The following is an 18,644-nucleotide window of genomic DNA, read 5'->3' on the forward strand; positions in this document are numbered from 1 at the left end:
CACTACCATGCCCAGCAACCTTAGTAAGTGTAACCAAGGAGGTTGAAGGCTTGTGTACTGAAAGCTGCTCATCCTTCCTGTGAGAAAGTGAGTGAGTGGACAGTAAGTGAAGATGCCTCGTGTTGCTAAGGAACATCAGGGTCCCTCCAGCATGCAGGCCGCCCGACATGACCTGCAGACTCCACGGGGCCCTGTCCAGATCCCTCATCGTTCCTCACAGAAGTAAAAGAACATTCCTATAGTTAGCGTGGAGCCACACAGATGACCCCGAGCGGTCCAAGCCATTGTGGGTAGGAACAAAGCTGCAGGCACCAGACTCCTAGATGTGGAAGCATCACGCAAAGCCGCCGTAACTAGAACAGCATGGTGCTGGCAGAGGCAGGATAGTAGGATAGGATAGTGACCAGAAAAAGCTGTACCCATCGGTGGTTTGGCTCCTTATGGCGGGGCCTCGAACCCAGCACCTTGATAATTTATTCTGTGACAGAGGTGCCGAGACAGCACAGTAGGAGACAAGCATTTCTTTAGTAAGTGGAGCCAGGAACCTGGATGTACAAGTGGTGTAGAAGAGTGACATTGGCCCATCTCACCCGCTTCACAGGAATCTACTTAGGAACAAAGACTTGAACACAGCACCTGAAGCCATGCAGCTGCTAGAAGGCACGTGGGCACAGCTCCGGAGCAGGGCCTGGTGGTGTGTGCCAGCGCGGTGTTGTGTCCTTGGTGCCCTCCGGCTCCTGCTCTGCCCCCGGCTGCCTGCCCTCTGTGAGCAGCTTCCCTCCTGGGCCAGGTAGGCAGGGCCCCCCCTGCTGAAAACTGAGGGGTGCAACACACAGTTATTAACTAGAAATAAAACCGAATCACTTTTTGTGGTACAAAACAAAACTTAATATTGAATGTAGAAAGTTGAACTTTCTGCAAAAGTTTTCAAAACTAAAAATTGAACGAAAAATGTAGAAGTCGTGTTTTTCAGAACCCCTAGACTTCGTTATTGAGAAAAGATCTTCCTTGGCACGAGGTGAGTGTGGCTTCAGACGTCTTTCTGTGGTATTCAGATGAAAGGCGGGCGAGTGGGTCGGCGTAGAGACACAGATAGAGAGCGTCTCACGGGACACCGCGATGGGTTTTCACTCTGGCTTCCTTTTCTTCAGAAAAGGCTGTTTTCCCCCTTTCCTGGTCGTGCCGTAATGCGCTTTTCATGAACTTCCCATGTCAGGGCTGCCAGGCTGGGCCGGGCCTGTGAGCCTTGGAGGAAGCAGTGCCAGGTGCCCGCTCTCCGGAGCCCTGGTGCGCCTGGGCTGCCGCCCCGCATGCGGGCGTGTGCGTGTGTGTGGCCTCAGAGAATCAGATGGCCCTCCCACCCCCGAATTGTCACTGTGACGTTGTAGTGTACTTTTCTGTATAAAACTCCCTGGGTTTCATGGAGCACTGACTGACTTCAGATGAGAACTTGGAACTTCAACACTGGTGCCCTTGTGTCCCCTCTTGTACACTTTCTGCCTTGCGGGTTACATTGTTGCAGTTGGTGGTTTTTAATTCTGTCTTGTGGCAGCAGCTTGTTCATTTGCTTCCTGTTTTGATTTTCTCATTTTTCATGCAGTTTACTCATTCTCAAGACCAGGTTCTGATGTTTGGTGGTCTCCTGGTGGCCCCTCCACAGCGCACTGCCTCTCCTGCACTCCGAGAGGCCGTTTGCCAAGTGCTGGCGCCTCCAGGTGCCTGCCCAGCTCTGGGCTAGCGGGCCTGGGTCTGGAGACAGCTGACCGCAGGCCCCTGAGGGGCCGCAGCATCACCCTGGGGGATTCTGGGATCCGGCGCAGCGTTTGGGGAGACACCACACCCAGGCCATGGCCGGCACAGGGCCCGAGGGTGAGGCTCCGGCACTGTGGCCAGAGCCCGAGGAACGGTAGGCTTTGCGAGGCGCACTTAGTCTGTGGCGCCAAGTTCAAGTTGAAATTTCAAGTTCAAATCGAAATTCTTTTGAGTTTAAGAAGCGTAATTGATGTGTATAGCACTGAAAAACGGAAAAGGGAAAGTGGCAGTGTTTTAGCCTTGTACCCGAACCCCTTCCAGGAGCCCAGAGCTTCTCTGCACACAGCTGTTGGGGAGCCCGCCACAGAGACCACTGCCTGCAGGTGCTGGATCTCGGGTGGTCCTAGCTTTTTCCTTACAGAGGCTATGCAAGGACATTCACTTGTTTGGTGGTGTTTAGGATTTCATTTCATTTTTTCCTTGCAGTACTGGAGATTAAACTATTCAGCACTTTTAGGAATCTTCACATGTGTGTGAGTTGTTCAGCTAAGATGCAGTTAAAGTATGTTTTCTTGCTTTTGTAGTCTCCACACAAGTGAACATAACTTTCTGTGTGCCTTTAGGATTTTAGATGAACAACATCGATCATACGGACTGTAGGTCTGTGTCTCAGTTACTCTTCTGTCGTTGCTGGAACAAAATACCCAACACCCAAAATTAAGGAAGGAAAGGTTTGTTCAGCTCACAGTTAGTGGAGGTTTCAGTCTATACTCGACTGGCTCCGAGGTAGAGCGGCACAGGGCAGAGCACAGCTGTTCAGGTGGTGGAAGACAGCAAAGAGGAAAGAGAAGAGCCATGGCTGCTAGAGCAAGCCTCTTCCCTCATTACGCTGTGATGCAGATTGCCCGTCCCAGGGCGGCTGGGACAGTCGCACCCATAACTCCTGCGGTGGGTCATGAATTAATCACAGACTCCAGAAGCCCCCCAATGATGGCCTGAGGCTTTGGGGGACACCTCGACACCGTAACAGTCTATTAGGTAAAGCTCCTGTCAGTGATCTGTAACTTTAAGGTGTTCTGTCCTGGTTTCAGTTCTGTTGGCCATACCATATAAAGTCCCTTCTGTACAATTCACGTGGGTCACATGTCTCAGAATACAAAATAAACTGTATAATTGGTGAAGCAGCTTGAAATGAGTGCAGGAATTAGTCCACACTCTAAACACTAAGGAATCTAGCTGAGGGCCTAGAGCTCATAACGGTGCCTCCCACCAGTCCAAACGGAGGCCTAGAGCCCATAACAATCTCATGCAGGCCCACTTCATGGATTAGCTGGAAAGGCCCAAAGGTCAGGGCTGGCAGCTAGGAAGTCTTGCCAACGGGATGAAGGATCTGAGCTGGACCTAGGAAGCAGCCCTGAAGGTAAGCAACAGAGCTTCCCCGAAAGTACCACAGCCACCGTCGGCAACAGTGAGGTCCCGGGCTCCTCCAGCGGTGAGGAAAGCCGAGTTCCCATCAGGAAAGCCAGTGTGACAAGCTTCTCCATGGGCCTGAGCAGGGCACCATCTTTCTCTCTGGAGCCAGGAAGCAGTGCTCAAGATGAGGACCAGAGTTCTCCAAAGTTCATCAGGAAAGCCCGCACGACAAGGTCCTCCAGCAGAGCAGCTTCCGACAGCTCCAGGTGGCCCCCCCAGCACCACGCTAGTTTCATTCAGCTGGGTATAGTAAGTTGACCACCTGGGAGAAATCCACTGCAGTCCTGGACTCAACAAAACAACAAAAGGGAAAGAAGAATGTGTGACTGAGGCTAAGAGTCATTCTTGTGGCCCTTGCGAGGCTCTGTGCTGGAGGCCACACTTGGGCCGCAGCCTTGGAGGAGCAGGCGTGCTCGTCCAGCCCAGGCTGGCTGGCAGTGGGCTGCACAGAGCAGTCTTCCCGGTGTCTGGTGCGCCGCTGCCCGAGGCACTACCCCCAGCCTGAGTTTGGGTTTCACTGCTGTGAGGTCAGCCCTCTAAAGTCCCGACGGGCCCTGAGAGGCAGCTCTGCGGAAGATCGGTTGGTTCAGGCCCCAGAGCCCGGCGGTCTTGGGCCAGGGTTGGCCAGGCAGTCCTGGGGAAGGATGTGAGGGGCTGGCTGGCTGAGGCAGGCGTCGCCAGGCCCGGGTGCGCTCCAGCCGCCGTGGCGCTGGGCAGGCTGTGCGTGGGTGACGGAGAGCTCTCTTTGGTGGCCGCGCGGCTTGATCTACCTTGGAGCGAGGTGGGGCCTCCAAGCTTCTCCGAAGCGTGTCACAAGAGCTGGCCCTCCGTGAGGGCACGTTGGAACGCTCTTCTGGGGTTTTTCTTTGTAGGGTTCTCTCTGCAGCCAGTGCTAGCGGACTCACACCTTAGCAGGCATTTTGTATGTTGTTTGTGGTGGACACACCAGAGCTCCAACAGGACTTCACACTGTGGTCCGTGTTCGTGAGCCTCCCTGTGCACTCATGTGTCAGACATTCTTAGGGGTAGAAAAGCTAAATCAAAGGGTACATGTGCTGGTGAGAGCTTTAGTAAAAACGTTGACAGACACTCTACTGAGATTATTTTGTTGTTGTTGTATTTGATACAGGGTCTCACTATGCGGCTCAGGCTCGTCGTGACCCTGTCTGTAGCCTCCCAGCGCTGGGATTGCAGGTGCTACAAGTGGGCCCGGGGCAGGGCCGGCACAGCATGTGGTGTGGGGGATCGAACCCCGGCGCGGCTCCTGCCCAAGCAGGCGCCTAGTCCCCTGAACTGTCTCACTGGCCTTCTTTCTTTGACTATTCTGCTGTAAAAATTTTTGTGTGCACTTTTTTATTACTAAAAATATTAAGTGCAGCTTTAAAAACTGTGTATAGCAGCGCTCTTAGAGTAATTATATCAGTCTTGTGGCAGATATACAAAAACAAACACCCCTCCTCTTCTAAGTTTGGCATCTTTTGTTTTGCTTATTCTGTTCTAGGACTTTGCCTTTTAAGAAATTTTCTTTCAAGAAATTAGTTTTGTTTTGTTTTTTTTTTTTTAAACTCTTTGCCTTTTAATTATTAGGGGTGTGTGTGTCTTTTGAGACAGGGTCTTGCTGTGCAGCTCAGGCTGGCCTTGAACTCACTTTGTAGCCCAGGCTGGCCTCAAACTTGCAGCGATCCTCCTGGCTCAGCCTCCCAATTTCTGGGATTACATGTGTGTGCCAAAATGCCTTGACCTTAATTATTAGTTTTAACAATTGTTTTAAATTTTGTATTTTTAGTTTTTTTAAAAATCCCTAAATATGGAGTTTTGTTTTTCAATTACAAAATATTTCCTATTACCAGTTATAGGAGCTTAGTTATGAGCTCATTAAAGAACTTACTGGGTTTGATGGCACGCACTGTAATCCCAGCACTTGGGAGGTAGAGGTAGGAGGGTCACTTCAATTTCAAGGCCAGCCTGGGGTACACAGCACGACCTGGTCTTGGAAGGAAGGAAGGAGGGAAAAAAGGATGGACGGATGGACGGATGGCCTTCACCCTTTTTTTCCAACTTGGGATCTGAAGAACTGTTAGTGTACGTGTGTAGTGTGCAATGCCTGTATCTGCTGCTGGACGGGGCGCTCGTATGTGCCACGCCTCGACCCTTTTCTATCCCTCTTGCTCTCCCCGACCCAGAACCCTTCCGTCTCCGCCAGTCACATGGGTTCTGCTGAGCCTCGCTGAGTAGAAGCTTGACATTAGGGAAGATAGTGTCTCTTGCCTTTGTGCTGGTCAGTGAGAGACAGTGGGTGCTTTGTTTTCCAAATGATAGTTTCTCCCCGCGTGTAAGTGTAAAAGCGTGGCACTGCAGGATACGTCCCTGGGCGGGCCATGCAGCTCCGGCTCTGCGCTCCTCGCTGCGGCTCCTGACATGCAGCCTGGTGCTTTGTCTTGCAGAAGCTCTGCAGCCCTTCCTGGAAGCCTGCAGCAACTCTTTCTTTTTTCGAACTTGTTCTGTGCTTCTTCGAACCCCGAAGCTGGATCTTCAGGTCCTAGAAAAGCTCAGTATTATTCTGCAGAAGCTTTCCAAAATCAAGTAAGGATCTCTTTTTCTAAACATTGCCTGTTGATATATATCTTGACATGATCATTTCAGTCTTAATGAATTCTAAATCAGCTCACCTTTGCGAGATGAAAATTTCCTACCTACAGGTACAGAAAATTAAGATGCACAGGTATTAATGCTGACCTGAGACCAGTCTTCCACACCAGGTGGCCTGTAATGGTATGTGGGGCTGAGACCAGGGTGCCCCCTGTGGGCCTGGGATTGAGCCTGGAGACGGAGCCCAGGCTGGGCAGGTGCTGAGGCTGAGCTGCACTCCAGTGCCTCACGTCAGGGTTTAGCAACCACGTGGCAGTCTCAGGATGAGCTATTGCATGCTGGCGGTCTCTGGTGCCACCAGGGAAAGTCAGAAGGGCGGCTGGTAACTTATAATTCCTCATTAGTGTGCTGAAGGAAGTTGGAGAATGAAAATGAAGCAGGCAAAGCGATTTTAAATGACGTCAGCATCTGGGTTTATTTAGGGCACATAGGGGCTTGCTTCCACTGGAGAGAATCAAGGGCTCTCCTGCCCCTCCTCTGACTCACACATTGGTAGGACCAGTTTTTAAATCTTAAATGAAGGGCATAGATTTCAAGCTGTTTTTCTTGACTTTGGTACAGCCTCATGTTTGCTTCAAGGCGATGTAGGCACCTCCCTGTCACAGTGCAGGGTGACGCTGGCTCACGCTTGCTCCCCTTGGTGCTGCCCCCGCGCATGCACTCCACCAGGCCGCGCTCTTCCTGGGTAGTGAGCACCGTAGTCAGTTGTCGTCGCTGAACGGTATCTTACTCTCAGCTCACAGATCACTAGTCTTGTTTTGGAATCGAGACCGGCTACTGCTCACTGCCTCCCCTGGCTGCTGACGGGGCCTGAACTGCTGACTTGAGAGAGGTGAATCCTTCTGTGGGCCAGCAGGCGAGGGGCTAGATTCAGTTGGTCTTTACCCCTTCCTTGCTTCTAAAGAGCGGCCCCAAGGTGTGTGCCTATTGTTCTCTCCATGGTTTTGTAGCCCAGGTTCATCTCAGACTTAGAGGAGGAACGAGAACAGAGCTGGGATAAGAGGGCTGCGCGGCGAGGGCCCTGGCAGGCAGTGGTTTCCCTGTGGCCTCATGTGTAAGTGGGAACAGGACGTCTCCCTCGTAGACGGAGAGATGGGAAGACGGCCCAGGCCCAGTCATTCAGGAGCCAAGTCCCTTGTGGCCTGGCGCTGGACCATGTCAGTCAGCTCACTGCAGACACCCAGCCCTGATCTCTAGTGGAGGGAAGGAAGCCTGCCAGCTGGCAGTAAATAAATACAAGCTGCAGGAGTGCAGAACTTGGCCTTGGCCTCGGGGCTTGTCCCCCGGCTCTTGTGGAAGCTGTCTGCTTTGTGTCCCCACCTGACCCCTTCAGCTAGCCATTTTTACTGCTGTTTTTAGAAAGAAACACTAATCGCTCACTGACTCATGATGACCTCTGGAGGTCAGTAGTGGCCCTCTTAAGCATGTGCAATAACATGGTCACCCTCCCACAGGAGTAACAAGAAGCTCTTTGAACTCTTCACCATTCACCTGATGCTGCAAGAGCTACAGCGGACAACGCACCCGGAGCATGCCTTCCTCTGCATCAACCTGAACTCCACGCTGTTCAACTTGGGTCTGACAAAAGGCAGCTGCCCGGCCTCCAGCGCAGGCCATTAGGCCGGCTCATCCATCTGGCTGGGGTACCTGTCTGTGGCTCAGCAAAGCAGCTGCAGTTCTGCCAAGTTACCAGTAACACCGTTTATCGTGACAGATCATGATTCGGAAGGCTTTTTTCAACTTGGAAAATGAAATCTATTGCCACTAGGAACATTTTGAAATATTTTTTTAAGGTAATATGAATGTACAAGGTGGAATTTCCAGAGTTTATGACCCTGACATTACTTTTTATAAAAGTATCTTAGGATAATTCTTTCTTAAAATTATGTGATTATTTGGAATAAAATTGGTGCTTATGAGGAAACAAACTGTTTTCATAATATAGTAGAACCTCCCATTTGGAGGCAAAATATATATTTCCTAAGGTTCTTTTTCCTTTTGTGGTGCTGAGGATCTAAGCCAGGGCCTCATGCCCGCCAAGCACGCGCCTGCCAGAGCCTCCCCTGGCAGCACGTCTGCACGCGCTAGTCTTCATGGCTCGACACGCACTGTGACCTGCAGGTTCACCTAGGAAGCGTGGCTGGGTCAGCACGGAGAGATCAGGTACTTCGTGTTTGAGGCTGAGTAAAGATTATGTCACGGCATCGACAGACTTGTAAAAACATCTTTTGAAAAATCCAGTAGCCATTCATACTAAAGCCCACCTGCAACAGAGGACTCCAGGAGAACTCCAGCTCTGTGAAGAGCTTCTGCAGAAAACCCTGGAGAGATGACCCTTGGTGGGGACTAGCTAGACGCTCTCTGCAAAGATAGGAGCCAGGCAGGGAGCAGCACCCACTGAACATCTGGCTAAGGCTGAGCTGACTGGGAAAGGAGAAATAGAATGCTTCTGGCCACAGGCAACTGTTGTCTTTTAAAAAGATCCTGAAAGAATCAACAACAGCAGACAAAACCCCTCCTTGGAACGGAGAAGCAGTTAGAGCAGGGTTGCGAGGTATGACAAGAACGACCGAAAGGCGATCGCTTCCTGTAGGTCATCAGTGAGCAGCTGGCATTTGAAACGAGAGCACATGCACTCCCCCAGTGAAGTAGCTAGCACAAGTCCACCAAAGCTGTGAAATCCCAGACAAGGAAAGCCGACGGAGGTGCAGGGAGGCAGAGAGCTGCTCTGCATGAGCAGGGTGCCGCTTCCTCCCAGCCGCCTGGTAGTCAAGTCAGTCTGCTCCCAGTCAGAATTGCAGGAGCTGTATTGTGGGTATTGACTGGCTGACGCTGCAGTGTAAATGGAGGCAAGACCTGGAGGAAGAAGACCGGCCCGCCAGTCTGCTCTGAAGCGGCAGGGACAGGGACCAGCTGCTCACTGGAATGGGACAGGCCTGGGACACTGTGTGTCCTGTGTTCATTGGTTCCCATGACAGCGACACTGCAGCCGCAGCCTTGCAGCCATGGAGCAGTTACTTCTGTGAAGACGTTGGCCAAAGGAACCCACTCTTCACCTAGACACCGACTATACCTGAGGTTGTTTCTGAACAACTTGCAGAACTGTTCTCCATTTGCCTTTAACAGTTGGTGGTGGTATACGCCTGTCATCCCAGCCCTTGGGAGGCTGAAGCAGGAGGATCACTGTGGCTTTGAAGCAGGCCTGGACTGTATCCAGCGTGAACTACATAGTAAGACCCATCTGAGAAAACACAGCTCTTCTTGGCTCAGAAGATAACAGACATGGATGTCTGTTATCCATCGTAGTACGCTGTCCCAGATTACAGTCCTGTTTGTTCCTGAACAGGCTCTGCCCTTCTGCTTTAAGAGCAGCTCTGTGGAAAGTTTTGGCACAATGACCTGGTATCAGAAGTGGGGTCTGAAACAAGCTCACTGTGAGAGGCCCAGCAGCCCCAGACCAGTGCAGTGCCCACCCAGGCCCTTTGCTGCTGCCTCCTGAGTCCCCTTGGCCTCAGTGGCTCTCCTGCATTGGAGAGCTACTCTTGTCTTGTTGTCCCTTTCAGTTGAGTTCTGACCCCTGTCGGCTCTGATTTGGGGGTGGGGGGGTGCTGCTTCAGTAAAGGATCTCACGTCCTTCCTGGGACTGAAAGACTGTCACATCTGAAAAACCCTTTCTGGGTGGCAACAGTTCTTTCTGGTTGGGTATTGTAGCTTTGTATTTGGTTGCCTACACACATCTGTAAATTATTTGACTCTTAACTCTTTTCATCCCTGCTGGTCTGACACCTTCTGGAGATCAAAAATAAAAACACATCCGTGTGACGGGCGCCCTGGCCTGGCATCCCAGAGCCATTGGGGTAGTCACCATGTCTGAGGGGCCCGAGTCTGCACACACACACAGTCTCGTCTGGGCCCCAGGCAGACACGCCTCCCTCGGGGCACAGGAAAACCTTCCTAGGGCCGCACACCCAGGGCAAAGACGGTCCCCCAATAGAACCTGGTTGGCACCCTTACCAGGAAAGTACCCTGTGCCCAGACGACGGTTCTTTAGGGGCAGGGTGCGTGGAATTCTCTTTCACTTTGAGAGAATGAGTAAAGAGTGGAACAGGGCCAACTTATTCAGGACCCTCCTGTCTCTCGGGAACTATTCTTATTCCACATTCCTTTTCTCCAATAAATTATCATACTAAAAAAAAAAAGTGGAATGGGACTTGGAGAGTCCAGACCCCTTGCTGCTTGCTGTTCAAGCTTTCAGGCCCATCCTGTGCACCTGTGGACCACTGGACACCAGGCCCTGATGAGAGCTTGGAGGCTGCCTCAAGCGCTCCCTTCTTTTACCAGGACTGGAGTGAGGTCTGCCGGGAGCTGAGCAGGTGGAGTGGGATGCACTGGCTGTGTGGGGCGGCATGGGGGCCTCGAGCCCTCTCTTCTCCCAGCTGACTTTGCATCTGGTTTTTTTTTTTGGATACCTACCCACTCCAAAAGGAACAAGATCCAGAGAATTAATTATAAAAGAGAAGCCCTTGGGTAAAGCAGGCCTGCTTCTTTTTTAAAATTTCCCGTGCTGAACCCAGACAGACTCGCACTGGGCTGTCTCCTCCATGAGTACCTGGAGTCGCAATTAGCTGAGAAACAGGCTGGGCTGGACCCCTGCGCGCTGCGCTGAGTTGGTCTCAGAGCACACTTTTCTGGCACTATTTTAGGGCTCTAGAAGAAAGCCATGTCTATAAAGGGAAAGAGCTTTAGGCTTTCAGAGGCAAGAACATAAAACTAATGAAGCAAGTGCCATTTAGGGTCCTGGTGCTTCATCAGCACTGTCACCAGCAAAGACAGATGCGTGTTCTTTCTTTAGATGAAAGGAGAGAAAATAGAACTGGTCTCCCTAGTTGCTGTGTGGCTCCTTGGAGCTGGACCAGGAATGTCTGTCAGAGGCATGTTTTGGAGTGGCATTTCCTGAATTCTGTAAGTGATTAGTTTTGTTTAAAGACCATTTCAGACATAATTGTTAAAAATAAGTTGTGTGAATGTAAGTAACTTAAAATTTTAAATGGTTTTTCAATATTGTGTTTTGTAAAATGCATCTACTTAAAGTAGCTCTTCGATCAATGCCCGGTGTGGCGGTGTGCACCTGGGAGGCTGAGGCAGGAAGATCATAAGCTGGAGCCCAGCCTGCTCAGGCTGGCAGCTTGGACACTGTCGCAGAATAAAAATAGAAGGACTGGGCTGGGGGCGTAGCTCAGTGCAAAGGCCCCGAGCTCACTCCTCTGTACTGCTGAAGTAGTGAATAGTAGCTACTTAGAGAATGTCTCATCCATTTCCAAGTAAGTCAGGACCGTGCCTTACACACTGAACAGACCTGGGATACAGCTGCTGTGTCTGAGGCTTGCTTGAGGTGGTTTTCAGGCGGATTCTAGAGAGTCTGCCAGGCCTATGGAAAACATAACCACACCTGGAGCAGCAGCACATCTGACCCCAGAAAGAGTGCGCAGAGGGGGGCTGCTGTGAAGCTGCTGCACCCGTGACATGGTCTGGAGACGGTGCTCTGAGGACAGAGGGCAAGTCTGCTTTGTAGTGCTGCCAAAGCGTCAGCCATCCGAGCAGGGCTCTTGAGCTAGTTGGCCAGAAACGTACTTTGGAGCCCGTCGTCCTTTCTTCGTCGGTCAGCGCTTGCTCTTGCTTTTACTACCTCATGACTGGACACACCAGAATTAACTCGGCTCCTCTGTGTGCTGCCTGTGCTCAGAGGCTGAGCCTGCTGCTCTGGGGGCTTTGCTGTCCCTCACCCAGGCCACGTCTCCTGATCTGAGAGCCTGTGGAGCAAGGAGAGTCAAGTACAGCCTTCCTCCCTCCCTCCTCTGTCCTCTGAATTTGGTCCTGCCTGCCTGTTTCTGTGATTGACAGCCTCTAGCAGGGACCAGTGAGCAGGGTCAGGTCCAGACATCAGGCCAAACTAAGCTGTGCTCTGGTCCCACCTTCTTGAGCATCTGTGGCCACCCCGGATTTGAGACAGCCTGAGCAGCAGAGCTAGGCCCCTCTCAAAAGCCCAAACTGTAGGTCGATGAGTAATAATTGTGGGGAGAGAATTTGATCAGAATAAAACGATTATGATAATGTAAGAAACGCAAGAAAATAACTTACAAAAAATACCCAAAAATAAACATGGATGCTGGGGTGTGGCTCAGTGGTACAGTTCCTCTTGCCTTGTGTGTACAAGGCCCTGAGTTTGATCCCCAACAACACCAAAAAACCCCACCAAAAACCTAAAAAAAAGAAAAACATGGGATAGTACTTAATGGAGGGCGTAAGGGGCTGCAGCGCGTCCTACAGCCAGGCCCCTCAGCAGCAGGCACGTGGGAAGTGAAACGTGGCACCTCTGCTCACCGAAGTGCTAATGACAGAATTGAGCCCTCAAGACACACGGGACGGAGGAAGCAGTGCACATTACTGAGAGGACGCCTGCAAGGCTAGTGCTGGCCCAGCTCCCCTGGTGCTGCAGGAGGCCAAGCTGTGGAGAGAGCACCAAGGCCAAGGTTGGCCAGGGGTGGGGGAGGTCCTGCCCTGAGAGACACTCGCAGTGGGCGTGTCACACGTGTCCTAGCTCCCTGTGACACTGTTGGCTACAACATCATAAGAAGCCCTCAGTGACACTCTGTGGTCTGGCCAGTCCTATATTTGGAAGACTGGGACCATACTCCTCCTCATACTCCCCAGCCATGAGGTGACAGCTGTGTCCCATGTTCCACTATGGCCTTCAGCCATGGGCCAAACGGGGCCTTCCTGTGGCCTCTTGAGGGCACGAGCCACAGCAGCCCTCTCTTAAATGCCGACACCTGCGGCACAGTTGCAATGACACCAGCTGACCGACAGCCCTTCCCATGTTGCTGCTTGTGTGGGGGGAACCCTCTTCCGACCTGGGCTCTGGGGTCTGCCCTTGGCCCTGTTGCCATGGAGCAGTCTTGGGCTCTTTCTGGGAGGATGTGGGATGATCGGGCAGAGCTCTACCCCGTAGGGTCTCCTTGCGGGTAGAGGCCAAGGTCTGAGGGCTTGTGACCCCCGCTGGCCCCTAAGCTAGGGTGAGGTGACTGCCCCGTGCCCCTGGATGTGGGGGCAGTTCTGTTACACAGCAGCACTTCCGTGGCACATGGAAGCCTTGCCTGGGTGATCTTCCACGAGGCTGCAATGCTTGCTTCGGTGGAGGGAATGCTGGGCCGTGTCAGGTGCTGCCTGACAGGGCTGATCCTATCAGGCAGGCAGCCGCTTGGTGTCCACCCAGCACCTGCTGCACCTCTGCACACACATGTGGACACAGATCATCACATGGCAGCGTCTTTTTCATTTCTGTGTTTACTGAGATTATATAATAAATTACATACACAGACTCAAGTAGATAGATTCACAATTGAGACTTCACTCACTGAGGCCCCCCCTTGCGGGAAGTGCTTCCTGGACACGTTCTGTAGTGACCATCACACCAAGCAGCCAGGTGGAGGCCTTCGTGGTCTGACTGCAGTTGAGAATCGCAGCAGCGCAGGCCTTCTTGGGTGTTTCCAGGTAGGTAACAGACATGGTGGCGGGGCTCTGGACCTGGCCGCCCAGCAGAGCAGCAGCTGAGGCCAGCACAAGCTCGGGGGGGAGCCTGATAAAGTGCAGGCCCCCCGTGCTCACCGTTGACCTCTGCGTCTCACCACAGGTGGGCGCGACGTCACCACCGCTAGGGATGCTGTAGGGCTCCTAAGAAGAATTAGAGGGCCCACTGGCCTGTGGATCGTGGGATGTACTGCATGGGTTTTGGGACATGCAGTGGACTATTAGGGGTGACATTAAGTGTCCGGCTCTGGTCAGTGTCCCGTCGACATCCCCTGCACTGTGGTGGGAGGCTGCTTTCTTGTCATGGAGCCCCATGCATTTCTTGACTTGTACTTAGAATTATGAAACTGTCCCTAGGTCAGCACTGGTTTTCACTTGGCTGTTGGCACTGTGGTGTGGATCTGCACGAGCTGCACCCTGCATCAGCTGGGAGGAAGCCAGCTGCGTCCTGTCTTATTTCTAGTCCTTGCTGGCCTGCGCCGTGCACGGTGTGGCGCCCCTGGGCTGCTTTCGTGCTGCGCACTCTGGCTTTCCTAACTGTAGCATCAAAGGCTGAGTTCTCTAGGGCCGTGGAGATGCGGAAGGGGCCAGGACACAAGCCTCAGCCTCTCTGAGGCCACCACAGTGAGTGGCCCCTTCAGATGAGTGTCAAACAGAACAACCTGACACGTGTCCTGGAGCACTGGCATCTGCCTGAGGACCACAAGCCCATTCACCGGTGTCCCAGGCTTGGGACTCACATCAGCGGAGCTGCCACACGCCTGGTCATAGGGCACACAGGCCTTGCACGTGGGTGACAGCAGCATGCAGCGAGGTGGGATGCTGTGGCCCAGCGTCTTTCTCATGTGGCACTACTGCCTCAGCCAGGCAGCCCTCCTCCCTCTAAGGGTTTGAGCACTCCTGCGGCCCCCCCCCTCAGGCTGTGCCGTGGCCCCCTGCAAGTTGTTGCCTCTGCCTCCTGCTGAGCTTCTGCTTGTCAGAGACCCATCGCTACAGGATCTGGCTCCCTGGTCCCACGCTGCTTCGGGGCGAATCTGTGGTCAGTAGCTAAAATCCCTGTGCCCGGAGGCTGGCTGCAGCGCTGTTCAGCCTTCACCTTGGTGGTACGGGTGCATGGTGACCCAACAGAGGCCTTCAGCTGCAAAGGCTCTGAAACGCCAGCTCCTGTGGAGAGGTAGGATGTCCGGGGCGCGCTCAGGATGCAGCAGCTGGTGGTGGGGAGGCCGGCGGCACAGCCCCCGCCCACTCCACAATGTCTGCACACAGCGACTCCACCGCGTCCAGCCGCTCGATCTGAACCAGCTTGGTGAGCAGCTCGGGGATGCTGTAACCCGCTGTGCTGATGCGGTCAAAGAGCTGCATGCCGTCTGTCATGCCGCCGATCTCGTCCCGCTTCAACCCGAAGCTCTCCGCCAGGTGGCGCCAGGTCTTCACCACAGCCTTCTCAGAGTTGTACGTGGAGCTCAGCATGCGGCTTGTCTTCTCCAGGCAGTCGAAGGGCAGTTCCGTGGGGCTGAGACCTGGAGGTCAGGACCAGCCATCAGGGGGGCCCAGTGCTTGGGGCTCTGAGGCCAGGCCGTCCTCAGCACAGGGCTCAGGCACCACCACGTGAGCAACCCTGGTGGGGCTGGATGAGCCTGGGGAGACCCTGCGCCCAGCAGGCAGCCTAAACCCTGGCCAGGCCCTGGGGCTGTGAGCACCAGGTGCCTGGCTCCCCTGCTGCCTCCCTGCCGGGTGGGCATGGGGGCCTGGCCTTGGTGGTGAGAGGTTCTCCTCAGGAATGAGGGTCGCTCCAGGCGGAATGCTGCCCGTGTAGGATTGAAGCTACTGTGCTCTGGCTCTCACCTGTGCCTGGTGCGTCCGACCTGAGCAGTAGCTGTGGCAGGTGGGTGCCCTGGGCCAGCACCGTCCACCTCAGAGGGGCGGGGGGCTGCTAGGGATGAGCACACACTGCCTAGGTGCCTTTTGGCACCTGGCTGCAAACCCTGGCCTGTAAGATCTGCATGGTGGCATCACGCGCATGTTTCCCGGGACCCAAGTCCTGTTGCCCACGACTAACTGCTGGAGAAATGAGCGGGCTGGAGGGCACGCTCTCAGAGCTGCCTTGCTCTGCTGTGGGGTTCATCGGCCCTTGTCAGGGCGCTGACATTCCCTGTCCTGTGGGAAAGGGTGCGGGTGCTGGTGGGCTCTGCCTGCTGGGCCCAGCTTTCCTGCCTGCACACCTGTGAGGCGCAGGCAGGTGCAGCCCTGGGAGCATCAGGCCGTGTCTCAGCGTGGCCCTGGCACACTCACCCTCCACCACACTGCACACGTTGGCGTACACATCCAGGATCTTCTTCCTTCGGCTTTGGATCTGTGAAAGTGAGAGCTCACCTGCTGCGCTTCCACCCTGGCCAGGGAGTCGTGGCCGAGGGTGGCTGCTGGAGGGGTGCGCCAGTACCCTGGTGCTCTTGCCTAAGCTGGATACAGGGTGGGCGGGCACCAGGGTTCTGAGCAGCGTGACCAAGGCTAGGACCCATCTGGCCAAAGGCAGAGCCAGGCAGTTTCTCCCTGGGGCACAGGTGGTGGCAAGCAGGTGAGGAGTCCCACCCCACAGCCTCCATGACAACCATGCCCCTTGGGGTCCCTGCAAATAGGGCCTTGTAAAGAGGTCGCATGATGCCCAACAGGACCAGCCAAACCCGGGCCCAGGAAGGCCTTTCCCCAGATGCTGCACATGTGTGAAGGCGCAGCGCCAGGAGCCAGCGTGGGGCTCATGGGCTGCTGCTCTGAGGTAGAACCCCAGACGGTGTGTGGAAGGGGGCCTATTTGAGCATGAAGGCAGTGTGCACTGGCCTTTGCAGAAGGCGTGTGTGCCGTTGTTCCTGGGCTCCTGGGACTGGCTCAAGATGCGAGGACCCCAGGATCTGATGCCCAGGTCCCCGTGTAAAAGGACCCAGTGTTCACACAGAACCACCGCACAGCCCCCCTGTGCCCTCTGACTCTAGGTTCCTTCAGGGCACAGTGCAAACGCTGTGCAGAGCCGCTGAGCTATAGTATGTCGAGAATGACGAGGTCTCTGCCTGGCACGCACCCGGCTTGCTCGCTCTGTTTTCTGTCTGGGTTCGTGGATCCCATCGGTTTGGAACCTGCAGACACGGGCTGAGTGCATGTGTGTTCTGTGTGTGTTCTGTGTGTGTTCACATGTGCACAGTGTGTGTGTGCAGGAACACACGTCACTGTGCTCCTGAGGGCTCTTGTGTTCTCTTGTGCTTCTCTCGGTTCATCTTCATCTACAAGGCCGCTCGTGGAGGGAGCTGGTGCCTGCCTTCTGCCTGCCCTGTTCCCCTGTCCCTGTGTGGTGCCCGCTGTGGACAGCAGCACCTGTCCTGGAGCTTATCCCTCAGAGGTACCGAGGGGACACTAGACACCACGGGGCCTCACCCCGGCCGACTTGCTGCTGGGGGCTGGCTTCTCCCGGGCCAGGTGCACCAGCGACAGTAGACACAGCTCCGGGGATCCCTGCTTGTCAGGCGCCGGCTCCTCATCGCTGTCCACACTCCGGCTCAGCAGCTGCTCGTTTTCTGACGAGGCATCATTCTCGCTGGGGACAGGAGGGTTGTACATTGGCCACATGGGCAGCTATAGCCCTGCTGGGCACTGTGAGAGTGCTAGCTAGGCACAGCGGTCCTCCCAGGGGTGACCCCCACATCTGTCCCGGGGTGACCAGCCAGATGCATGACATGTCTCAGGTGACCTGCTACCCAGTGTAGACAGCTGTGTGGATACTGTGTCCCAGGTGCCCCATGCCCTGTGCCAGCAGGAAGGTGCTGTGATGTGTTCATTGGCATCCCTGTGTACCTTGAGGCTCTGGGTGGGAGAAGCCATCGCTGCTCCCCGTTCCTTCCCCCATCCTTTTTGTGGTGACCTGCAGTACTGGGGCCTTCTGAGGCACTGAGGTCAGATGGTGCCTGCTCAGTTCTCCCTGCCTGGCTGGGGAGATGCTGGCTGAAGGGCCATGGAATGGGTGCTGGGTTGTGTTTGACCCTGGATGCAATGTTATGGCAGTGAGCAGGGAGGCGGGAAGCCCTGGTTTTCTGGAGGCTGGCTGTCACTGCAGGGCCACTGAGGGTGCCGGTGGGCACGGGGACTTCCACCTGGGGCCCAGAGACCCTATGCAGAGCCACTGAGGGTACAGGTGGGCACAGGGACTGCTGTCTGGGACCCAGAGACCCTATGGCTATTAAGTTCCAGCTGACTTGCTGTGGACTGATTTTTTTTGTTGTTGTCCTTTTGAGGCAGGGTCTTATTATGCAGTTCAGGCTGGCCTTAAACTCAAAAGTGATCCTCCTGCCTCAGCCTCCCAAGTACTAGAATTGGCAGGTGTGTGCCACCACACCCTGCTTGATTTTGTTTTAAGGATTAAGTTTGTCAGTAAGAGGGTTAGGGATACAGTTTGGTGGCACAAGTGCCTACCTGGCAAGTGCAAGGCCCTGAGTTCGATTACAGGTAACAAAAAAGAAACACAAATTTGCCAGGAAGGGCTGCAGTCCTGGAGCAAAGAGCACAGGACCCTCAATCCCTGAAGCGAAGCAGGCCGCAGCCTCCTCCTAAGCCTCAGCGCTTCTGAGGAGTCACCAGATTCAGAAAACTACTGTCCCAGAAGGCCCCAGAAACTTCCTGCCTCCAGGAGCTGAGTATGCTTGCCCTTCCCTCAAGCCCGCAGCTGTCCACCCTCGGCCGCACCGGGTCTGCCTTGGTGTTGACAGCTCCAAGGGTGCCGGGGAGGTGCATGGAGCCCTGTACCCAGGGTGCAGAAGCAGGTCTCCGGGGACCAGAGTAAGCTCTGCTGGGCCGCCAGCCTCGTACCTCTTGGTGGTCTTTGCTGGGGTTGCCGTCAGCTTCTCAAACTCATCTTTCTCGGAGAAGATCACCACGCCATCTGCAGGGGGCAGGAGTGGAGAGCAAGGGTCAGCCGGCTGTGCTTGGCGTGGGGGCGCTGCCCACTGTCCCCCAAGCCAGGGCAGAACAGCTCGCCATCCCAGCCCCAGGATCAGACCTGGCGCCTCCTTCTTCTCCACATCCTGGCTCGCGGGGGCATCCACGCTCTTCCCGGGGGGGCTTCTGCAGCAGGCTGCTGGGAGAGAGGGTGTGCGTGAGCAGCCAGGTTGTCCCCAGGCCAGGCGCGCGCGCCTGAGGGCGGG

At 54.5% G+C, this 18,644-nt stretch overlaps 2 protein-coding genes across 5 annotated transcripts in view; one reads left to right on the forward strand and one right to left on the reverse strand.

Moving 5' to 3' along the window:
* Ccdc138 (coiled-coil domain containing 138) overlaps positions 1 to 10,281 on the forward strand; it is a 48,047-nt gene extending 37,766 nt beyond the window's left edge. For all 4 annotated transcript variants that reach the window (XM_023717522.1, XM_023717524.1, XM_023717523.1 and 1 more), the window contains 2 exons: positions 5,670 to 5,808; positions 7,329 to 10,281. In XM_023717522.1, coding sequence (XP_023573290.1) covers positions 5,670 to 5,808; positions 7,329 to 7,494 — 305 coding nt within the window. In that variant the 3' untranslated portion in view covers positions 7,495 to 10,281. The remainder of the gene's footprint in view (positions 1 to 5,669; positions 5,809 to 7,328) is intronic.
* A 4,146-nt stretch (positions 10,282 to 14,427) lies between these two features.
* The window catches only part of Edar (ectodysplasin A receptor), a 46,459-nt gene continuing 42,242 nt past the window's right edge, over positions 14,428 to 18,644 (reverse strand). The window contains exons 9-13 of the mRNA XM_004633273.2: positions 18,500 to 18,597; positions 18,310 to 18,382; positions 16,885 to 17,044; positions 15,754 to 15,814; positions 14,428 to 14,981 (exon numbers count right to left, since the gene is read on the reverse strand). Coding sequence (XP_004633330.1) covers positions 14,656 to 14,981; positions 15,754 to 15,814; positions 16,885 to 17,044; positions 18,310 to 18,382; positions 18,500 to 18,597 — 718 coding nt within the window. The 3' untranslated portion in view covers positions 14,428 to 14,655. The remainder of the gene's footprint in view (positions 14,982 to 15,753; positions 15,815 to 16,884; positions 17,045 to 18,309; positions 18,383 to 18,499; positions 18,598 to 18,644) is intronic.

The sequence above is a fragment of the Octodon degus genome, unplaced genomic scaffold (assembly GCF_000260255.1).
Source record: "Octodon degus isolate 3935 unplaced genomic scaffold, OctDeg1.0 scaffold00052, whole genome shotgun sequence".
In the NCBI taxonomy this organism is placed as follows: domain Eukaryota; kingdom Metazoa; phylum Chordata; class Mammalia; order Rodentia; family Octodontidae; genus Octodon; species Octodon degus.